Source organism: Gorilla gorilla, chromosome 8, assembly GCF_029281585.2.
Source record: "Gorilla gorilla gorilla isolate KB3781 chromosome 8, NHGRI_mGorGor1-v2.1_pri, whole genome shotgun sequence".
NCBI lineage: Eukaryota > Metazoa > Chordata > Mammalia > Primates > Hominidae > Gorilla > Gorilla gorilla.
The window spans coordinates 136,879,674-136,901,298 of NC_073232.2; the positions used below are offsets into that span (position 1 = coordinate 136,879,674).

At 61.2% G+C, this 21,625-nt stretch overlaps 2 protein-coding genes across 8 annotated transcripts in view; one reads left to right on the forward strand and one right to left on the reverse strand.

Annotated features, from left to right (window-relative positions):
* The window catches only part of LHPP (phospholysine phosphohistidine inorganic pyrophosphate phosphatase), a 156,899-nt gene extending 140,593 nt beyond the window's left edge, over positions 1–16,306 (forward strand). For 2 of the 6 annotated variants that reach the window (XR_008669301.2, XM_055354079.2), the window contains one exon: positions 10,947–11,035. Coding sequence is in view for 4 of the 6 variants with exons in the window: in XM_055354076.2 (XP_055210051.1) it covers positions 10,947–10,985; positions 11,470–11,854 (424 nt within the window). In the remaining 2 variants the exon portion in view is untranslated. Of the gene's footprint in view, positions 1–10,946; positions 11,884–14,544 lie in introns of those variants that run through there. The other 4 variants (XM_031015027.3, XM_019034806.4, XM_055354076.2 and 1 more) reach the window with 3 other exon arrangements.
* Positions 16,307–17,301: 995 nt separating this feature from the next.
* The window catches only part of FAM53B (family with sequence similarity 53 member B), an 87,655-nt gene continuing 83,331 nt past the window's right edge, over positions 17,302–21,625 (reverse strand). The window contains exon 4 of one of the 2 annotated variants that reach the window (XM_055354074.2): positions 17,302–21,600. In XM_055354074.2, the coding sequence (XP_055210049.1) occupies positions 21,238–21,600 (363 nt within the window). In that variant the 3' untranslated portion in view covers positions 17,302–21,237. The remainder of the gene's footprint in view (positions 21,601–21,625) is intronic. The other variant, XR_010135304.1, reaches the window with a different exon arrangement.

Here is a 21,625-nt window from a genome sequence, read left to right on the forward strand (position 1 = left end):
GCAGACCTCCCAGGTGCATCCTCCAGGCACTTGCCAGGGTCAGGCTCTGGTGAACACCCTTCTAGAAATAACCCCCCAGGCCCCCGGGGGTCTTGGGCTCCTGGGGTTCTGATGGAAGGATGCCCCTTGCCCGGCCTCACTACCTCCACCTCATGAATCACCCTCTGTCCTTGTCCTGCAAGTCTGTCGGCACAGCCAAGCTGGCGTCACCCTCTGATGCCAGTGCCCGGATCCCTGAATTCACTGGGCAGCCGCCCCCTGCACCTGGCTCCCAGCCACTGCCTTTCCAAAGCAAATGGGGACAGGGATACCTGCCCCTCCCTGGGTAGGCAGCTGTTGCGGCCTCCAGTCGTGAGAGCCTCTGCCCCACCCTGCCCCTTCCCCTGCCCCTGCAGGGTAGAGAGGAGGCGGGTGGGCCACCGACTGGGAGTCCCGGGCAGCTCAGGTCCCTCAAGAGCCCCTCGGGGAGAGGCCGCACCTGTCTCCCTTGGTCAGTGTTCCCCAGGAGGTGGTGCTGGCCTGCGTGTGCCCTGGAGGAGGCGGCAGGGAGACTGGCCTCATGAGGCTCTTTTGCTGGGGCCTGGCCACCATTTTCCTTCGATTGGTACAAAGACTGTCCCTGTGAAGCTGGCCAGGCCCCAGGCACAGAACCGCCTTGTTTTCTGCCTCTCACTCACCCGTTCCCTGCATTCGGCTGATGGAGCATGAGGGGGAGGAATCACTGATGACAGGCACTGGCCCGCCCAGCTGGGGGCCTTTGTTCATTCATTTGGTGGGCACTTCCTGGGTGCCTGCTCTGGGTCAGGCCTGTGGGGGGGACCACCGAGGGCAGGAAACCTGGCCTGTCCCTCCAGGAAGTGAAGCCAACACTGGCACCTGCAGGTGAAGTGGCAGAGCAGCCCCCAGCTTTGATGGCATGGGGTGGTCGGGGGGCACATTCTGCATGCTCAGAAGAGAGAGCAACTCGCCCTGTGGAAGGAGCATACAGTGGGAGATGGGGACAAGTGAGTGGGGTCTTGAAACGTGAATAGGAGTTTGCAGGTGGAGCAGGTTTCAAGAGCATTCCAGGGCACAGCATGGGCAATGGCAGGGAGAGCTGGGATGTCTGAAGAGCAGCGGCCCAGGCACTGAGTGGCTGGCGAGGCGAGGGAGGTCCGCGGGGGGGGCCCAGTCAGGATGGACTCATCTGCCATGCTGAGGAGCCGGGCTATGATGTGGGCAATAAGGAGCCACAGCAGTTTACACAGGGGAGGCGGGAGCAGGTGAGCATTTAGGGAAGCCACTCGGGCTGCAAAAGAGGAGAGGGGGCCAGGCTGGACGGAGGAGCCAGTGGAGGGGGAGGGGAAGGGGAAGGGAACAGGCTTTAGCGGAAGACCTCCTGCCCTCAAGGGGCCCGAGTCACCCTGTGGGTTCCGGTGGTTAAGGCCACCCTCCCGGTCCTGCAGCCACATGCCTCCCAGCTGTGTGCCTCCGCTTCCACCTCCGAAACCCGGGCAGCGGGACCCAGCCTGCAGGCTCCTGCACAAGGATGGGGGAGGTACCTGGAGGGCCCACCCCACATCAGAAGCAGGTCCTCAGCCAGAGACACCCAAATGCAGCCCGAGGGAGGCTGCCCCCAGGAGAGGGGAGGAGAACCCACAGCCGCCCCGCAGGCGCCTGGGGAAATCACTCACTGCTCCCACCTCCCAGCCAGGCCCCGAGGGCCAGGCACTCTGGCTTAGTGAAGAAGCCACCCAGCAAAGGCCTGGTGTCTCCACACCATTCTCGGGGGGACAGCAGCAAGGACGATGGACAGGAGCAGTGCTCGGCCTTAACGTCCCTGTTTCCGGAAGCGTCCCAGCCCCGCTCAGTCCTGCCCCACTCCCTCTCCCATCAATGCCCTCAGACTCCAGGCCCTTTTCTCTCTTTCCCAGCAGTGCTGACAACTGTGAGTGTGGAACTGGACTGTGAACCCTGGAGGGCAGATGGTGGAGGTGGGAGGGGGTAGGGCCAGCGCCAGGGTGAGCTGCAGGGTCCCCAGGTGCAGGGGAAACGCCAACTTCGTGTGCAGTCTTGCCTCTTTTAATTTGTTTCATCTCAGAGTGGCCCCCAGAGCCAAGCCCTATGCTACCTTACAGATGAGGAAACTGAGGCTCAGGCAGGTGAAGAGACCGGCCCTGGGCCATGCACTTTTTTGGGGACAGAGCAGGGTGCTCAGCTCTCTGGGGGCCTGGGCTAGGCCTGGGGCAGGGGGAGGAGCAGCGCTGTGACCCCACAGGGAGCCGTCAGCCAGGCCCGTAGCCAGGGAAGGGCGGAGGGGCTTAACGCAGGCCCACATGGCCAGGACACAGAACCGTGGGGGCAGCCCCAGCCCCTCCCTGCCTGTTACAGGCCCCTGCCCCTGTTCCTGTGTCCCATGCCTGTCCCCTCCCTCCATGTGTCTGTCTCTACTCGCCTGCCCTCTCTCTGCCCTCTTTTCTCTGCTTCATCCTCTTTTTCCCTGTTTCTGCCTGTCTCATGGTTCTTCCTGTCCCTGCCCTCCCTCCCTCCGTGTGTGGCCATGTCTGTCTGTCTCTTCCTCCTCCTCCGGCTCTGTCCCAGTAGGGCCACTCAGGGCAGGCTGGTCTGCGGCCCCTCCTGCTTCATCCTCTCCCCTCTGTCCCCACTGCCGAGGACGCACCTTTGCTGGGTTTCTTGGTTCAGCTTTTGTACCGTGACATCTCTGAGGTCCACAGGTCACAGGGCACTGGCCAGTGTGGGGCAGGGACTCCTCCTGCCCAGGCCATTGGACAAAGCAGAGCTGCTTCAGGGGCTTTGGGGCCACCAGGCCAGGAACAGGTCCCCTCCTGCCTACCCCAGCTCCCTGGGAGACGCAGCCCACAGCAGCGTCACATAATTAAGACATAAAAGTCCACGATTTCCGCTGCGTGTGGGCAAACACCGGCCGGGTGCTAATGCAATCCTTTCTTTTAGTGGATTCTTGAATTTAAATGATATGTAATTAAACATAATTAGCCACGGACGCCATTCGGCTAGGTACATGTGCGGAGTGGGGCTGGCCGGATTCTCATTACAAAGCGTCATCTTCTATGGGGAGAACTCTTGTTCCCTCTCGGGGCTGGTTGCTTTTGCCTGGACAATAAGCCTGGCCCCAGGGCACCTGGGGAAGGTGTCCAAGGAGGGGGTCCTGGGGGCCAGTCCCCCGGGGACTCGGATGATGAATCATGGGCGGTGTTTGCTGGAAGAATTTTTGTTCCGCTTCGGGCAACAAGGAGCCCAAACCTCTCACTGTTGTGGGGAGAAAAGTTGGAAATCAGATGGGAACTGGCTGCGGTACCAGAGAGGACGTCAGACCTGGGCCGTGGCCTCAGCGCCCGACTCCTTGTAAGCGTGGGCTGGGTGCACACGTGGCGGCTGCAAGCAGTGCTTTGGAGCTCATCTCCCCAGACCCTAGTGGGAGCTGAGGGCAGCCTGGCAGGGCTGATGCAGGCTCATGCACACAGGCCAGGCAGAGGTGAGACCAGGGAGTAGAAGCGCCGCAGGTGCAGAGGGCAGGAGGGGGCAGAGCCTCGGCGTAGGAGTGAGTCTACTGGTCCTTCCCGCAGGCACCCTCCCTACTGCCAGGTCTGCTGGGACTCCAGGCTGTTGGGATGCCCCCTAGGGTCCTGCTTGGAGCCTTTCTGACCCTCCTGATCCAGTGCCTGTGCTGGGCTTCCTCCCCACTCACCCTGTCCTCCCTGTGCCCCATGTAGCCCACACATCAGTGTGTGTCCGTCCGCCTGCCTGTCTGCCCCCCACCAGCCTGTGTGCCCAGGGGAAGGCTCAAGGCCGGTCATGCTCCACCTCCCTGGCCAGCCCAGCCCCAGCCCACGGTGCATTCCCTGGACAGGATTGCTGAGTTTTCCATTTTAGCCACAACACCGCCCACACCCGCGCCAACAACCTGTCCTTGCCACGAGTATTGGCTCCTGCCCTCCTCATGGGAGCCCGTGGTGCATGCTATTATGACCTCGGTCTAGAGGCAGGGACACCAAGGCACAGGGGCTTAAGGAAGTTGCCTGAGGTCACGTGGCTGGTAGGGGGCGGGGCCAGCTTTATCCTCATGGCACAGATGAGGAAACTGAGGCAGAGAGGTGTTTTGCCAGGGGGCTAATTTACTGAGCTAGCCAGCCATTCTGGTTTTCTCTCTGTCTCGCTCAGAGGGCCCCCCGCCCTGCCCACCTGCCTACCCAGCTTGCCGTGTCCTCGGCCAGGGCCAGCAGTCTCAGAGGTAGAGCTGCTGAGAGAAGCCTGTCATCTGTCCTCCAAGAGGGATCTGAGTAAGCCGGAGAGCATCAGCAGCCTCAAGGGGACCTTGGACCCCTGCCCACCCTTCATTCTGTACCAGGGCAGGGTGTGTCTGCACAGCCTGGAGCCAGGTGTGGCTGGCAGCCCCAGGAAGACAGGGCCAACCCTGCCCAGCCCAGAGCAGCCGCATCTCTGCAGCAGCGGTGCACTTGAGTGGAAGCACTGGCTTCCCAAGAGTAAGAACTTGAGAAGGGGCCTGTCCAGAGCCCTGGGGGACGGTGGACAGGCCAGCCCAGGGGTCCAGGCCTTTCCTGTAGGGGCCGAATCGTTACCACTTCAGGCTCTGCCAGCTTCCATTTGGTCTCTCTTGCGTATTACTCTCTTCTTTTTACACCCCTTTAAAAATATAAAGACAGGCCGCAGGTAGGATTTGACCCTCTGGCCTACACAATAGCAACTGTGAGCATTATATGTGGCTTCTCTTTCTTTTTGAGACTCTCATCTGTCACCCAGGTTGTAATGCAGTGGTGTGATCAAGGCTCACCACAGCCTCAACCTCCCAGGCTCAGGTGATCCTCCCACCTCAGCCTCCCAAGTAGCTGGGACTACAGGCGCCTGCCACTACGCCTGGCTGATTTTTGTACTTTTTTGTAGAGATAGGGTTTCACCATGTTGCCCAGGCTGGTCTTGACCTCCTGGGCTCAAGCAATCCTCCTGCCTTAGCCTCCCAAAGTGCTAGGATGACAGGCGTGAGCTACCACGCCCGGCCCATATGTGGCTTTTTAATTAAATTTTTGAGGTATAACATTAGTAAAGTGCTCTAAAAGTGAAGAATAGGATGTTAGCCCCACCCAGGTCAAGATCTAGAACATTCCTGGCACCCCTATTCACCTTTCCGTTAGGAAGCTGCCGTCCCACCCTCTGTCACTAGTCTGCCTTTGCCAGCTCTGGAGCTCTCTGTAAGTCAGTCCTGCTGTGTGTATTCCTCGAGTCTGGCCTCAGTTGCTCTTCAGGTCTGGGGCTCACCCCCATTGCCGCGGCAGGAGCTCTCCCCAGGTTGAGCCGTTGTGGAGTATTCCAGTGTGCAGTTCTGCCATGGTCTGTTTTCCCATCCTCCCCCTGGCGGGCATTTGTCCAGTGTTTGACTTTTGCTATTGCAACTAAAGCTGTGTGGAGCAGTGTGCCCTTGGTGAACGTGCCTTTGGTGAACGTGAGGATGCATTTCTGCTGTGTACATACTTAGGAGTGGGACTGCAGGGTTGCAAGTGGATATCAACACGCAGTTTTCCAACGTGGCCCGTACCATAGAAGGCCTCGTGGTGATGCCGAGTCCATATTCCAGCACTGACGCAGGATTGCGTGGTGCCGAGTCCATATTCCATCACTGACGCAGGATTGCGTGGTGCCGAGTCCCTATTTCAGCACTGACGCAGGATCACACACGTCTTCAATGCCCCTCTCCTAGATCATAGACACCCTGTGTGGCATCACAGAATGACACACACAAGACAAGAGGCCTCTAAAGCCCGGACACTGACACGGGTTGTTCTTGCTGGGGTTGCTAATGGAGCAGGTGCGGGTGCGGGTGCAGGTGAGGGTGCAGGTGAGGGTGCTGATGGAGTGGATGTGGGTGAGGGTGAGGGTGCTGGTGGAGCTGGTGAGGGTGAGGGTGCTGATGGAGCAGGTGAGGGTGCGGGTGAGGGTGCTGATGAAACGGGTGAGGGTGAGGGTGAGGGTGCTGATGGAGCAGGTGAGGGTGAGGGTGCTGGTGGAGCGGGTGAGGGTGCGGGTGAGGGTGCTGGTGGAGCGGGTGAGGGTGTGGGTGAGGGTGCTGGTGGAGCGGGTGAGGGTGTTGAAACGGCTGAGGGTGAGGGTGAGGGTGCTGGTGGAGCAGGTGAGGGTGCGGGTGAGGGTGCTGGTGGAGCGGGTGAGGGTGCTGATGAAACGGGTGAGGGTGAGGGTACTGATGGAGCGGGTGAAGGTGCGGGTGAGGGTGCTGGTGGAGCGGGTGAGGGTGCGGGTGAGGGTGCTGATGGAGCGGGTGAGGGTGCGGGTGAGGGTGCTGATGGAGCGGGTGAGGGTGAGGGTGCTGGTGGAGCAGGTGAGGGTGCGGGTGAGGGTGCTGGTGGAGCGGGTGAGGGTGCGGGTGAGGGTGCTGATGGAGCGGGTGAGGGTGCGGGTGAGGGTGCTGATGGAGCAGGTGAGGGTGAGGGTGAGGGTGCTGATGAAACGGGTGAGGGTGAGGGTACTGATGGAGCGGGTGAGGGTGCGGGTGAGGGTGCTGGTGGAGCGGGTGAGGGTGAGGGTGAGGGTACTGATGGAGCGGGTGAGGGTGCGGGTGAGGGTGCTGGTGGAGCGGGTGAGGGTGAGGGTGAGGGTGCTGGTGGAGCGGGTGAGGGTACGGGTGAGGGTGCTGGTGGAGCGGGTGAGGGTGCGGGTGAGGGTGCTGGTGGAGCGGGTGCGGGTGCAGGTGAGGGTGCTGGTGGAGCGGGTGAGGGTGAGGGTGAGGGTGCTGGTGGAGCGGGTGCGGGTGCTGATGGAGCGGGTGAGGGTGAGGGTGCTGGTGGAGCGGGTGAGGGTGCTGATGGAGCGGGTGAGGGTGAGGGTGCTGGTGGAGCGGGTGAGGGTGAGGGTGAGGGTGCTGGTGGAGCGGGTGAGGGTGCGGGTGAGGGTGCTGATGGAGCGGGTGAAGGTGCGGGTGAGGGTGCTGATGGAGCGGGTGAGGGTGAGGGTGAGGGTGCTGATGGAGCGGGTGAGGGTGAGGGTGAGGGTGCTGGTGGAGCGGGTGAGGGTACGGGTGAGGGTGCTGGTGGAGCGGGTGAGGGTGCGGGTGAGGGTGCTGGTGGAGCGGGTGCGGGTGCAGGTGAGGGTGCTGGTGGAGCGGGTGAGGGTGAGGGTGAGGGTGCTGGTGGAGCGGGTGCGGGTGCTGATGGAGCGGGTGAGGGTGAGGGTGCTGGTGGAGCGGGTGAGGGTGCTGATGGAGCGGGTGAGGGTGAGGGTGCTGGTGGAGCGGGTGAGGGTGCTGATGGAGCGGGTGAGGGTGAGGGTGCTGGTGGAGCGGGTGAGGGTGAGGGTGAGGGTGCTGGTGGAGCGGGTGAGGGTGCGGGTGAGGGTGCTGATGGAGCGGGTGAAGGTGCGGGTGAGGGTGCTGATGGAGCGGGTGAGGGTGAGGGTGAGGGTGCTGATGGAGCGGGTGAGGGTGAGGGTGCTGGTGGAGCGGGTGAAGGTGCGGGTGAGGGTGCTGGTGGAGCGGGTGAGGGTGCGGGTGAGGGTGCTGATGGAGCGGGTGAGGGTGCGGGTGAGGGTGCTGATGGAGCGGGTGAGGGTGCGGGTGAGGGTACTGATGGAGCGGGTGAGGGTGCGGGTGAGGGTGCTGGTGGAGCGGGTGAGGGTGAGGGTGAGGGTGCTGATGGAGCGGGTGAGGGTGAGGGTGAGGGTGCTGATGGAGCGGGTGAGGGTGCGGGTGAGGGTACTGATGGAGCGGGTGAGGGTGCGGGTGAGGGTGCTGGTGGAGCGGGTGAGGGTGAGGGTGAGGGTACTGATGGAGCGGGTGAGGGTGCGGGTGAGGGTGCTGGTGGAGCGGGTGAGGGTGAGGGTGAGGGTGCTGGTGGAGCGGGTGAGGGTACGGGTGAGGGTGCTGGTGGAGCGGGTGAGGGTGCGGGTGAGGGTGCTGGTGGAGCGGGTGCGGGTGCAGGTGAGGGTGCTGGTGGAGCGGGTGAGGGTGAGGGTGAGGGTGCTGGTGGAGCGGGTGCGGGTGCTGATGGAGCGGGTGAGGGTGAGGGTGCTGGTGGAGCGGGTGAGGGTGCTGATGGAGCGGGTGAGGGTGAGGGTGCTGGTGGAGCGGGTGAGGGTGAGGGTGAGGGTGCTGGTGGAGCGGGTGAGGGTGCGGGTGAGGGTGCTGATGGAGCGGGTGAAGGTGCGGGTGAGGGTGCTGGTGGAGCGGGTGAGGGTGCGGGTGAGGGTGCTGATGGAGCGGGTGAGGGTGCGGGTGAGGGTGCTGGTGGAGCGGGTGCGGGTGCAGGTGAGGGTGCTGGTGGAGCGGGTGAGGGTGAGGGTGAGGGTGCTGGTGGAGCGGGTGCGGGTGCTGATGGAGCGGGTGAGGGTGAGGGTGCTGGTGGAGCGGGTGAGGGTGCTGATGGAGCGGGTGAGGGTGAGGGTGCTGGTGGAGCGGGTGAGGGTGCGGGTGAGGGTGCTGATGGAGCGGGTGAAGGTGCGGGTGAGGGTGCTGGTGGAGCGGGTGAGGGTGCGGGTGAGGGTGCTGATGGAGCGGGTGAGGGTGCGGGTGAGGGTGCTGATGGAGCGGGTGAAGGTGCGGGTGAGGGTGCTGGTGGAGCGGGTGAGGGTGCGGGTGAGGGTGCTGGTGGAGCGGGTGAGGGTGCGGGTGAGGGTGCTGATGGAGCGGGTGAGGGTGAGGGTGCTGATGGAGCGGGTGAGGGTGAGGGTGCTGATGGAGCGGGTGAGGGTGAGGGTGCCGCATACTCATCCCCTTGCCTGGTCCCCCAGGCTCATACTTTGGTGTGTGTTCATTCAGGAGCAGCAGAGTGGCCATGCTTGGGACGGCCAGCCAAGCGATCCCCACTGGTACTGGCATCTGTAGGTGCCCCTGCTTGGAGCGGGTGCTGTCAACTGCCCTTTGCTGGAAGGGGCAGCAATGTCCAGCAGTGGTGGAAGCTCTCGAAAGAACACAGGGCTGGGAGTAGAACTCAGTCAGATCCCAGCTCTGCTCTCTCTGCTGTGTGACCTTCAGCAAGTCTCTGAACCTTTCTGAGCTGTTTCCTCACCTGTTCAAGATGCGGGTGACCACTTCTTCCTTGGAGGATGGAAGGGAGAGGGATGTGAGGCTCGTGAGTGCTGTGCTCGGAGACTGTGCAGGAGGGGAAGCGGCCGTAGCCCCATACAAGCAGGTGGGCAAGGAAGTGGGGGCGCTGGAGGGGCTTAGGGGACAGGGGGTTCTGTCCTTGGGACCTGGACAGGAGCCAAAAGGTATACCCTCACAGTCACAGGGGAGCCCACACTGCCCTCCTCTCCCAGGGACTGCCCCTGTGGCCCCCGTCCAGGTCCACAGCCTCAGCAGTCCCTGAGGGCCAGGAGGTAGCCTCCAGGCCACTGGGCTGAGAACCCTTAAAAGAAAAAGCCCCCCTGCCCATGACAGTCATTTTAGGGTCAAGAAAGCCCTTTGCAGAAACCGAACCCTTTGAAAGGGCCAACACGGCTTTTAGATGATGTGAGAACCAACTTCAAGCACTTCCTCTTAGACCAGGGTGGTGGCTTCCAAAGCGGGGGCGCTGCTGCAGGGAGACTGTGGTTTCCCTGCTTCTCAGGGAGCTTGGGCCAGGCCGTGGGGAGATCCAAGCAACATGTCCCTCGGTAGTGGTAGGTTTGCAGACGGGCCGGTCCTCACTTCCTGCCAAGCTCCAGCAGCACCTCTGTGGGTGCAAGGCTGTGGGGAGGGGCCTTCTGGCTCACAGCCCTCCAGGCTGCCCACAGCCCCTAGGATGAGGTGCCACTTCCTCAAATGACTGTCAAGACTGGGATGGGGGCCGGGCACGGTGGCTCACTCCTGTAATCCCAGCACTTTGGGAGGCTAAGGCAGGCAAATCACTTGAGGTCAGGAGTCGGAGACCTGCCTGGCCAACATGGCGAAACCCCATCTCTACACTAAAAAATACAAAAAAAGCCGGGCGTGGTGGCGGGTGCCTGTAGTCCCAGCTACTCATGAGCTGAGGCAGGAGAATCGCTTGAAACTGGGAGGCAGAGGTTGCAGTGAGCCAAGTTCGCACCACTGCACTCCAGCCTGGGCAACAGAGTGACACTTGGTCTCAAAAAAATAAAAAATAAAAAAGGCTCTGGATGTCTCCACGAACCCACCTGACCCCTTCCTGCTCCTGGGGCTCTCCTCTCCCACCCGCGTGTCTACCCGTAGCCCCTGCCTGCCTTCAGGACTCAGCCCACAGCCCCTTCCACAAAGTCCCCTGGCAGGGCCCGGAGGCCTCTGCACTGTCTCATGGCCTCATTCCTGTGTCCTCAGCATCCAGCGAGACCTCAGGAGATGCCTGGGGAATGGCTGAAGGCTTTGGAGAGGTTGCTGCCCCCAGAATCCCAGCCAGAGGGCAGTTTATCCAGGAGCCCGGTGCCTCCTCTGTTGGGTGGGCGTGGCCTCAGAGGGCACCAACCAGAAGACACATGCTGTCACTGACATGCGGGCCCCCAGCGTTAGGGCAGGCAGGAGCTCCGGGTCTCTACCCCAGCTGTCCCCACAGTGCACATGGACTAGGCTCCTCCCACGGGGCACTAGGCCAGGCCAGGGGTGTGGGGTGAGCCCCTGGGGAGCCCAGAGCAGGGAACACTCATGTCCCCACCATCCAAGGTGAGATGTCTGTGCTGGAGGCCCAGAGGGAGCTGGGCCGGCTGTCACTCCACCACAAGGCTGAGCGGGCTCCCCAGTGGGAGACAAGTTTGGGGAGGTGTCCAGGTTGAGGGCACAGTCAGGAGGGGCCATGTGTGCCTGAGTAGGGCAGGGGGAGGAGGGGGATGGCCAGTGGCCACGGGCCAGGCTGCCTGGCAGGACCTGGAGGTTTCCTCAAGCTAAGGCCAGGCCCATGTTAGATGCTGGGAGGGTGGGTGTGGCTGCAGAGGGGTCAACGTGGGGGCACTGACTAACCTCCGGCCATCCTCTCCAGGCCCAGTGACGAGCACCATCCGGAAGTGAAGGCTGACGGGTACGTGGACAACCTCGCAGAGGCAGTGGACCTGCTGCTGCAGCACGCCGACAAGTGATGGCCTCCTGGGAGAGCCCCGCCTCCTCCACCCCTGCCTCTCCTCCACCCGCCCAGGAGAGCCCCACCTCCTCCACCCCTGCCTCTCCTCCACCCCTGCCTCCCCTCCACCCCTGCCTCCCCTCCACCCCTGCCTCCCCTCCACCCCTGCCTCCCCTCCACCCCTGCCTCCCCTCCACCCCTGCCTCTCCTCCACCTGCCCCAGTGCCCAGACCAACCAAGGCCCTGACAGCCCTGCCTTCTGCCCTCTGCCCTGCATGGGCAGGCATTTGTTCCCTACCTGGGTGGCCTGCTCCTCTGCCTGGGCCCTGACTTCAGCTCCCCGTAGTGAAGTCCAGGAGGGTGGGACAGGCCTGTCAGGCCTCTGGGAATCTCCCAAATCCCAGAACTCACCACTCACCATGGGCATGTGGTCCTTTAAATGCAGTAAACTCCACCTAACCGGATTCAGGGGCACTGTGCCCACTGCCTCCTCTTCAGACTCTTTGCATTTCAGTGAAGAGCCTGGAAGAAACCCAGGGGCCTCCTATGCACAGATCTTGCAGCCCAGAACCAAGTCAGCCTCCCTGCGACTGCCCAGGCACACTGCCCACCACCCCACCCCCGAAACAATGCCAGCCCGCTGCTTTTTCTATCCTCCCAGTCACCTTTGCAGACAAAGACCAGGGGCAGCTCCCGAGGGCACTGTGAAGGCTCCCATGCCACACAGTGAGAACTGTAGCCTCTGCGTCCAAGGCACACAGGGTACTTTCTGGACCCACTGCTGGACAGACTTGAAGGTGTCATGCCCGGTGTGTGCAGGAGGAAACTAACAGTTCAGTAAACTCTGCCTTGACCAGCAGCCTTTGACTCGGGCTTTGACTGCTAGGAAGAACCGTATGGGGGAGGCCACCAGCAGGGTCTGGGCCACTGTCTCTAGTCCTGCCTTATGCTTGAGCCACTGAATATCAGAGGTGCGAGGGACAAGGGCCCTGAAACACCTCACCTGCTCCAGCCCCTTCACTTAGCAGATGGGGAAACTCAGGCCCAGAGGGGCCAGTGAGCTGCTGTTGGCCCTATCTGGAACAAGGCAGTCCAGGGCAAACTTTGGCACTGCCTTCCCTAACGGAACAGCCTGTGGCCTGGTGGTGGTGAGCTTTGCTTTCCCGACCAAGGGCGCGGCGGCCTTCCCACAGGGGCCCTGGGAACAAATCACTCATAACTGAAGTTTCAGGTTTCAGAATCAGTCAGCTGAACAGATAACTTGATTGCTCCATTTCTCCCCAAATCAGTTCAGAAGCTACTGATAACCCTTGAGAGACTGCTTCTTTATTTTATTTTATTATTATTATTATTTTTGAAATGGAGTTTTGCTCTCGTTGCCCAGGCTGGAGGGCACTGGCATGATCTGAGCTCACTGCAACCTCCGCCTCCTGGGTTCAAGCTATTCTCCCGCCTCAGCCTCCTGAGTAGCTGGGATTATAGGTGCCCGCCACCACGCCTGGCTAATTTTTTGTATTTTTAGTAGAGACAGGGTTTCACCATGTTGATCAGGCTGGTCTCGAACTCCCAACCTCAGGTGATCCGCCCACCTCGGCCTTCCAAAGTGCTGGGATTACAGGCGTGAGCCACCGCGCCCGGCCTGGAGATCGCTTCTTATGAGAGAAGCCATGGGTCTCCGGAACAGGATTTCTACCACATGAAGGTGGACGATAAAGTGTGGGACCCACGCCGGGGAGGGGCAAGTACAGCCCCCGCAAGGCCGCCCATTAAATCAGGATTGGGGGAAACGGCGACAGTCTTTTCAGCAAGATGAGAGGCCACCAGCCGGGCCAGTGTCACTGGATTTGAGGGAGGGCCATTTGGCCCCTTAGTTGGAAAATATGCAGATGGCTGGCTCCTTGATGGAGTCCCCTGATGGCAGCTCCTTAGGAGACAATACAGGACGTTCAGGCGGCGGCTGCAGTTCAGTGGCAGCCTGGAGGGGCTGTGCGTGATGCCGGGCTGTGCGTGATGCCGGGCTGTGCGTGATGCCAGGCTGTGCGTGATGCCGGGCTGTGGGTGATGCCACGCTGTGCGTGATGCCGGGTTTGTGGGTGATGCCGAGTTTGTGGGTGATGCCGGGTTTGTGTGTGATGCCGGGCTGCGGGTGATGCCGGGCTGTGGGTGATGCCAGGCTGTGGGTGATGCCGGGCTGTGGGTGATGCCGAGTTTGTGATGCCGGGCTGTGCGTGATGCCGGGTTTGTGGGTGATGCCGGGCTGCGGGTGATGCCGGGCTGCGGGTGATGCCGGGCTGTGCGTGATGCCAGGCTGCGGGTGATGCCGGGCTGCGGGTGATGCCGGGCTGTGCGTGATGCCGGGCTGTGCGTGATGCCGGGCTGCGGGTGATGCCGGGCTGCGGGTGATGCCGGGCTGTGGGTGATGCCGGGCTGTGGGTGATGCCGAGTTTGTGATGCCGGGCTGTGCATGATGCCGGGCTGTGCGTGATGCCGGGTTTGTGGGTGATGCCGGGCTGCGGGTGATGCCGGGCTGCGGGTGATGCCGGGCTGTGCGTGATGCCGGGCTGCGGGTGATGCCGGGCTGTGCGTGATGCCGGGCTGTGCGTGATGCCGGGCTGTGCGTGATGCCGGTTTGTTTGTAGGTCTTTAGTTTTTTTTCCTTTCTTTTGTGTTTAATGGGGAAGCTTCCAGCCAAGACAGCAACCCCTCTGGGGGAAGGAGTTCAAGCTAAGACCTCTTTTTTTTTTGAGACGGAGTCTCGCTCTGTCGCCCAGGCTGGAGTGCAGTGGCCAATCTCGGCTCACTGCAAACTCCGCCTCCCGGGTTCACGCCATTCCCCTGCCTCAGCCTCCCGAGTGGCTGGGACTACAGGTGCCTGCCACCACGCCCGGCTAATTTTTTGTATTTTTTAGTAGAGACAGGGTTTCACCGTGCTAGCCAGGATGGTCTCGATCTCCTGACCTTGTGATCCGCCTGCCTTGGCCTCCCAAAGTGCTGAGATTACAGGCGTGAGTCACTGCGCCCAGCCGAGACCTCCTCTTTCAAGTTGCTACCCAGGAGTGGGGTGCCCAGAGGGACAGCCCCTGGAGGTGCAGCCCCCTGCTTTGTTGGGGCGGGAGCATGCCGCCCTCTGAGCCGCAGTGGGCTCAGTGAAGTGGGTGTTGTCATCCTTCCCACTGCACAGGTCTAGAGTCTGGGGTGCGGTGAGCTAGCGGCTTGCTGAGGGCCAACAGTTAGTGAGGGGTGGAGCTGCGACTTGCAGGAAGGTCCAGCCCCGCCTCCCAGGCCCTTTCTAGCCCCTTCTGCCACCGTGCTGCTTCCCACCCTTGCCTGGAATCCTCCCGTGGGGGACGCATGTGGTGGCCCCTGTGGCTGACTTTCCGGCTGAGCCGGGGCACCAGTGTCCTCACTCTAGAGATGAGCTCTTCTGAGGGGTGAGGTCCAGCCACACCTGTGGTGGGGTGGTGTAGCCCCTGAGCCTGTTACCCCGTCTATAAAACAGGGGGATTCACTTCTTTTACAGGCACTTCCTGGCCCTGCGGGGTGCCCTGTCTCTGGCTGGAGCTGATGAGCCGTGGCGTGATGCTTGCCTGGGGGTCGGTGTTGCCTAGAAGTGAGGAATGACCTCCTTCACCCCTGGCTCCTTCCGGCAGCCTGGCCACTTCCAGCATGTGGAGGGGGCCCGGGCCCTGGCAGAGACGGTGTGGAACCGCCAGCCGCATGCGGGGCTGGAGTTCGGGGCTGCCAATGGGCTAAGGCCCTGTGTTCAACACGTGTCGTGGAACTGTCGTGAAAAAGAGACTCAGGACCACAGGTCCGGGGCGCTCCCAGGGGTCTTTCCCACCGAGGCCGGGAGTGAGCAGCAGCCTGGGCCCAGCCACACCTCCCAGGCTCGGGAGCTGCCAGGCCAGGCAACCGTGAGGGGTAGCAGGGTGGGGGGTGGAGGGGAGGGCAGGGAGAGCAGGCCTCTCGGGCCTCACCCACCCTTGCACCTTCCAGCTCTAGGGCCCACACAGTACCAAGCCCTGGGCTCAATGTACCACTTATGAAAACTCAATTCAAATTGGCTTAGTGCAACAAGGTATTTGGTGGTCTCACATGACTTGAACATCCAGGCCTGGCTGGGTCTGGGGTCCCAATCGCTGTCACGGGAACCCCATCTCTTCCCATTGCAGCTACTTGGCAGGTGGCGGGATGTCCCCCAGCCACCGACTTCCCCCTGCCTGCTCAGCAACCCCAGGGCCTGCAAAAAGGCCCACGAGACTCAGACTGGCAAAGAGACTAGGCGGACCAGGAACAGGGGCGCAGTCTCTGTCCCACCCAAACCCTAACCAGAGAGAAGATGGCACGTTGTGCCAGACGGAGGACGGATGCCAGCGAGTGTCCATGGCCTCACTGCCGACAAGGCTGGGAACTGGGCCAAGTGAAGCAGAGGCCTCCACGTCAGATGTGAGCGCCACTGGCCCAGGTGACTGCAGTTCTTCCCTCCTTCCGTTCAGCTTGAGCCCTCCGGAGGATCGGAAAGGCTGAGGCCTGACCTGGTGCCGCTGTCCTGGGTGGGTCTGTCCTGCTGGTCGGTTCCTGCCCCTCTCTGGGAGGTTGGCTTACAGCTGGCAGGTGGAAAGCCTCCTGTGTTCGCCTCAGGGCAGAGGTGGGGACACAGGGCGGGACGGGGGAGTGTGGTGCACCTCTGGGGTGGGTGCTCTTGGGTCCGCCTCCCGTGCCAGAGTGCGTGTCAACAGTTCCAGCTGCCCCTCTCAGAACTGTCCTGGTTTAGGAGGTAAACACACGGGGCAGCCTACATTCTACATGGTTTTTTTAACATTATAAAAGCAGCATGTGTTATTACAGGAAATTTAACAGAAGTATATAAAAAGAAACCAGAAGTCACCCGGGAGTCTGAGCACTGTGCTCTCTGGGGCTTTTCCTTCCGGCCTTCTTCTTTCCAGCCCTTTCCCTGCACACTGGACAGAGTGGCTGATTCTCTCTCGTAAGCCCACAGGGTTATGATCGCTGTGCAGATAAGGAGACTACACATGTGCCCCATGTCAGAAGCACCTGTGCCTGGCCTGGGCACTGCACTGGGGGTGAGGCCTGGGGCTAGGCCCCACGTGGGGGCAGAATGGAGCTGCTATCCAGCCAGGGACCTCATCTAGGGATTGGGGGCAGCAAGGGGCTGGTAAGGGCCAGAGGTAATTCCAGGGCCACTCTGTGCCCTACCCTCAGATGGGGCACAAGGGTGGGGGCACTGCGCTTGGTAGAAGCCCCCCGCCAGCCCCTGGCCCACCAGTCATCTGTCAGATACGGAGGCAGGGGTGAGGGTGTGCTGGGGAAGTCAATGCATCCAGCCTCGAATCAGTGAGTCCCTAGGCCTTGGGTAAGGCAGGGCTGCAGGGACGGCAGTGAGGACAAGGGGCTCACCTCCCTCCAGCAGCCCCACTTCACGTGTTTCTTGAGTTCAGTGTTCATAGACTTTAAAAAAAAAAAAATCTTGCTAAAACCAAAAACAAAAAGTGGGGGCTACAGAGCCTCATTCCCAGAGGGGCTGCTCTGGCCCTAACAAGCATTCTAGGCCAGACTTCCATGGGCAGATTGTGTGGGCAAGTGTTGAGTTATGGAAATCAAGCAAACCTCTCCACGCCTGTCCTCCAGGCCACAAACACCCACTTCTCCTGAGTCCGGGTAAGCAGAGGGCCATGCACGGAGACGGTGGGCCACGCTGGGCTGGGCTTCGTGCTTCTGGGGCCCCCGCAACTCACGCAGCAGAAGTCTGCACTGTGCTGCCTGCAGCGGGGGCAGAAACCCGGAGCCGGTGAGCCTGTCTGTGCCGCCTCAGCTACCCTGGCGGGTGGGTGGTGGGGGCCATCCCAGGCCCCTCAGGGCTGCAGGCCAGGCTGGGCCCATCTCCGCACACTGCTGTGCGGCCTCACCTCCCAGCGCTGTCGAAGGCTGAGCTGCTGTGCTCGAAGGGCAGACTCCTCCATGGCTTCTACTCAAGTGACACAAGGAGTGTCTCCCCGCTGCTGTCCTGGGGCTCCTGGCCCTAGAAGGGCTCCCCATGATGCAGCTGTGGCCATGGGCAGCCTTCCCCCGTCCCCCGGCCTCTCCACAGCTCTGTGATGTCTGCTAGCCCCATTTTATCGATTCAGACCCCGAGGCTTGGAGGGGACAGAAGGGTCCAGTCTAGGTCTCTCTGAGCCCAGAGCTAATGCTCCTGTGAGCAGGGGGGAACTGCCAGTTCACCACACCCAACAGAAACCACACAGCTGGCACCAGGCACTTGGGTATTGAACCAGGAAGCTTTATTTACACAGTAAAAGTAACAAGCAAATTCCTGAGAGACTAGAGCGGCTGGAGTGCAAGCCACGGCCTGTGCGGGGAGGCCAGGCTGCAGGGGCCGGCAGACCCTGGGCCCCGGGTCTACGCTTTCTGGTCGCCACACTTCCTGAAGCTCTGCAACACCCACAACGTCCAGCTCAGGGAAGCCCCTGCAGCCCCAGAAACAGCCTATGTGCTATCTGTCGCCCCAGCCCCCAGGACAGCTTCCCCACACACTGAAAACACAAATCATTTGCCAAAAAGACTATGCTAGAAGGTCAGACTATCCTATCTAGGCTACAAGATCTCCACTTCGGTCTGCCATTAAAAAAAAAAAATCTCTTCTTTTCTCTTTAAAGAGGCATGACAGAGGGGTTTGACCAACAGCGTGGACATGGCAAGGTGTGGCATCATTGCCAGTGTGGGGCCAGACAGTGCCCGAGCCCCGGTGCGCGGCCAGCCTGCTGCATCCCTGCCGGCTGACGTCTGAGTGACCGTCATTCCAGTGACCACCCCCATAGCCACAGACGGCACGTCAGTGGAAACGGGGGTGCAGCAGGCATGACACCAAGGCAGAGCCCGCAGCAGGGGGCCCGGGGTTCCACAGCTAGGGAAGCTTGCTCAGACAGGCAGCACACCCAGGGCACGGCCACTCACGCCCCCGCACCAGGAGACCCATTTGGAAGTTAGGGTTTGTTTTGTTTTCTTTTTAATGTGGACTTCCCCTTTATTTAAATTTTCTTTCAGTGTACAAATTCACAAAACTGGCTACAAAAATTTGGTTGAAAAGTAAGGCTTTCTGAGAATGAAAATCTGTACGTCTGGTCAGAACAAGCTCCCCACGGGCCCAGGTGCACGTCTGCCCGTGCAACTCCGGCCTCCACCGCGAGTAAGGCAAGAGGGTATGGCAACGAAAATGGCGAGGCTGCGGCCCCAGCCCCTGGGCCCCACAGGTGGACGGCAGCCCCTGGCAGTTTGGTGGCTTTGGAATGAGTGGGGTGCATGTGGCACTAAGCCCCTCCTCCCCCCCCGGCTTTCCTGCAGGCTTAGCCCGCTCTTCAGGACCCCATGAGCAGGCAGATGGCCTGGCACGGCTTGCTTCTGGCTCTGCCCTTCCTCAGTCTCCCCTCAGAGGCAGGGTTTGTGGGCAAGGCTGTGACAAAAATAAGGCTCCTGCCACTGCCCCCCAGCTGGGGCCATCATGCTGGTGGGGGTGAGCTGTCTGCCTGCTGCCCATGGGGACACCAACGTGGGGGGCACCTCCTAGGCGAACCTCCCTCCCAGAGGACTGAGATCAGAAGTCCTGGGGCCAGCAGGGTGGAGTGCAGGAACAGGCTGCTCCGGGCAGTGTGGCAGCTTGGATGATGGGGTGGCACCTTATAGACAGGGTCTACTCTCTCCAGTCAAAACACAAACATGAAACCAGCTAAAGGCCATTTCTTTCTCTAAGCAGAAGGGATAGCCACCATTTTCTCCCCTGACTGCTGCGTGGTGGGCACAGGACAGGCAGGCGGGGTCTGAGGAGGCTGGGTCATTTCTGCCTAAGCGCCCTGGGGCTGGGCTTGCTGGTCGATGGGACCAGCTTGCGGGGAGGTGGCTGTGACTCAGCCAGCTCCACAGCTTGTCCCTTCCTGCCACCAGGCCTGAATGGGGAGGTGGCAGGCAAGGTTTGAGGGCAGGTCACCCACACCCCAGTCCCACGACATGTACCTGTCACCATGTGCCTCCCACCCCAGCCCTAAGCCAAGGTAGCTGGGGGCTGCTGCATGCCTCAGCCTCAGCGGGCACTGTCCGCCTCCCTCACTGCCTCTGCCTTCCACAGGAAGGCCTGCTATAGAGGCTGTGTGCCCTCGGTGGCCACACCGGGCATGTGGTGCCAGGACCCCCCCCCATGCCCAATGGTACTCTGAGGGCAAGACATGGCCATGTGCTCTCCACATTCACCCAACAACTGCCCTGGCCGCCTCCACATTTGCTCTAAGAAGACATGGTCTCCATGACCCCCAGGCAGGGACAGGCCAAGATGTCTCTGTCTGCTCAGAGCCACCAGCTCTTGGGTTTGGCTGTCCGGGATCACAAGTAGACATGCCTCCGGCAGGAGCTACAGCAACCAGAGGCGAGCTGGTTCCCCGGCTCTGGGACCTGCCCAGTGCCCGGCATACCCCATGTGTCAGCCACCTGAGCTGGCAACACCATCTCTCAGGGCTGTGGGGCTGGGGGCTTTCTGCCAGCTCCTTAAAGCTGATTTTTAAGAAGTGCCACCCACATATTGGGAACTTGAACCACCATCCTTTTGATGTAGTAAAAAAATAAGATTTAAACAACGTTTCCCAAAAAGCATCTTTCTTGAGGAGAAAGAAGGTGAGAAGCATCTGGACTCAACCTGCAGAAGCGAGGCGTTCACTCGTCCATGAAGACGAGCAAAAGCAAAGTGACTACAAAAGTGCTTTGAACGCGCGTGTCAGCCAACGCAAGGGAGCGCACCAATTATTTTTAGCCTTATGGGAAAATGAGCCACTTGCTCCTAAGCCAGCCCAATTGCTATTGTTTGTTTGCAGAAGACGCCAAATTCGCTAAAAGCCAGATTCCCATAGAGCAGAGCCCATGTGGTGGTGTCTGCAAGGCAGCCGGAGAGGAGCTACAAACCTTGAGAGGAGAGCAAACCCTCAGGGGGCTAGGCTCCTCAGATGCCCCAGGGTGAGGAGCCAGGGCGGGGTAGGGGCAGGGAGCATGAATCCAGCTTTGTGCTGGTGGCTGGGCCTACAACAGAGATGCAGCCCTCAGGACTGGGCTCCCCCTAAGCTGACAAAGGCGTGGGCTTGTCTTGAGGTGGGTGGTGTGCCCTGGTTACAGCCAGCAGTCCTCAAGGACAAATGGGAGGTGCTTGGAATCCTGCAGGGGCCCCTGCAGAGTGGCCAGCGGACGCCCTTCACCCCTGAGTGTGCACAGGGCCCTCATCTGCCCACCTGCTCGCAGCTCCCATCTCCCGAGGCCGTTTTCAAGAGGCTGCCCTGGTATCGTGCCATCCCTACACTCACCGGAACCAACCACGCTTATCACACAGTGACCAGTCAGCCACAGAGAAGGGCTGCCATCTGCTAACCCTGCCCCAACGGTGGCAGAGCCATGGGGTCAGGCTCTCCATGCTGTAGGAGAGGCAAGCGAGTCCGTCTTTTCAGCCAACAGATCCACCAAATTTCTACCCAACATGGGAGGCCCTAACAAGCACCCTCCAAATTGTTCCTTGGGCCCGAGACTCCGGACATGGCTTACCCTCTAGAGGGCCAGTCCAGCACCCCAGGGATTCTGTCTCTCACATTGGAATTAAGGCCAAATGGTTCTGGTGTTACAGAAGGAAGCATCTCCCGAACCTTCCCAAGCCTGAAGCAGGGAGACCTGGGAGAGAAGGCACGGAGTAAAACTGAGTGAAAAGCTGCGGGGCCGACTCCCCAAAAGTGAACCTGAGTGAGGCCAAGAAGGGCCCTGACATAGCAGATGGCCCCTGGCCCCCACCCCAGGCCCTCCCTGACAGCCCCCACCAGGGGGATACAGAGCGATGCCCAGCTCTGCCGGGGACAACAGAGACTGCCCAACATCCCACAGGGAAAGAGGCAGAAAAGACGCAAACTTCAAAGCTGTCCTCTGGGCTGCAGTAGTTCTGTGGACCTGGTGGCGGCCACGCTCGGGGAGCCGGTGAGAGGCTGACACACCCACTGTATGACACGGCCAGGCCAGGCTCTCCCCCAGGCAGCAGGTGGGCTCCCTCTCTGGGACCCGACACCACTCAGGAAGCTTTCATCAGGCCCACGAGTTGGGCTCCCCTTCAAGGGCCCACCTAGTGCCCAGAGTGGGGGCTGTCAATGCCAGCGCACCCAGCCCTGCCTGGGCCCACACCCCCTCAGTTCTTCTCTATCTGCTCAATGTCCAACTCGCCGTCCAGGGAGCAGAGGCTGTTCCCAGGGTCCCCGCGGTCCCGCCAGGCTGCAGCCGGCTCCGCTCTCCTGCCACAATCCTCGTCCAGGGCGCAGCTGTCTGACTCCTCACAGGACAGGTCCTCCTGGCAGGCGAGGTGGTCGTCGAAGGAAGGGGGAAGAGGCTCAGGGACCGGGGTCCCAGTGGGGGTCCTGCCCCCTGGGCCAGAGGCTGAGAGCAGGGCGGTCCAGGCCCTGGTGTTGCTGACGTGGCGGGCGAAGGGGCTCTGGGGACCGCAGTCCTCTGTCCCTGCGCTCAGGCAGCTGAGGCTGCTGAAGGTCTGACAGTTCTGTGGAAGGGCAGACACACAGGTT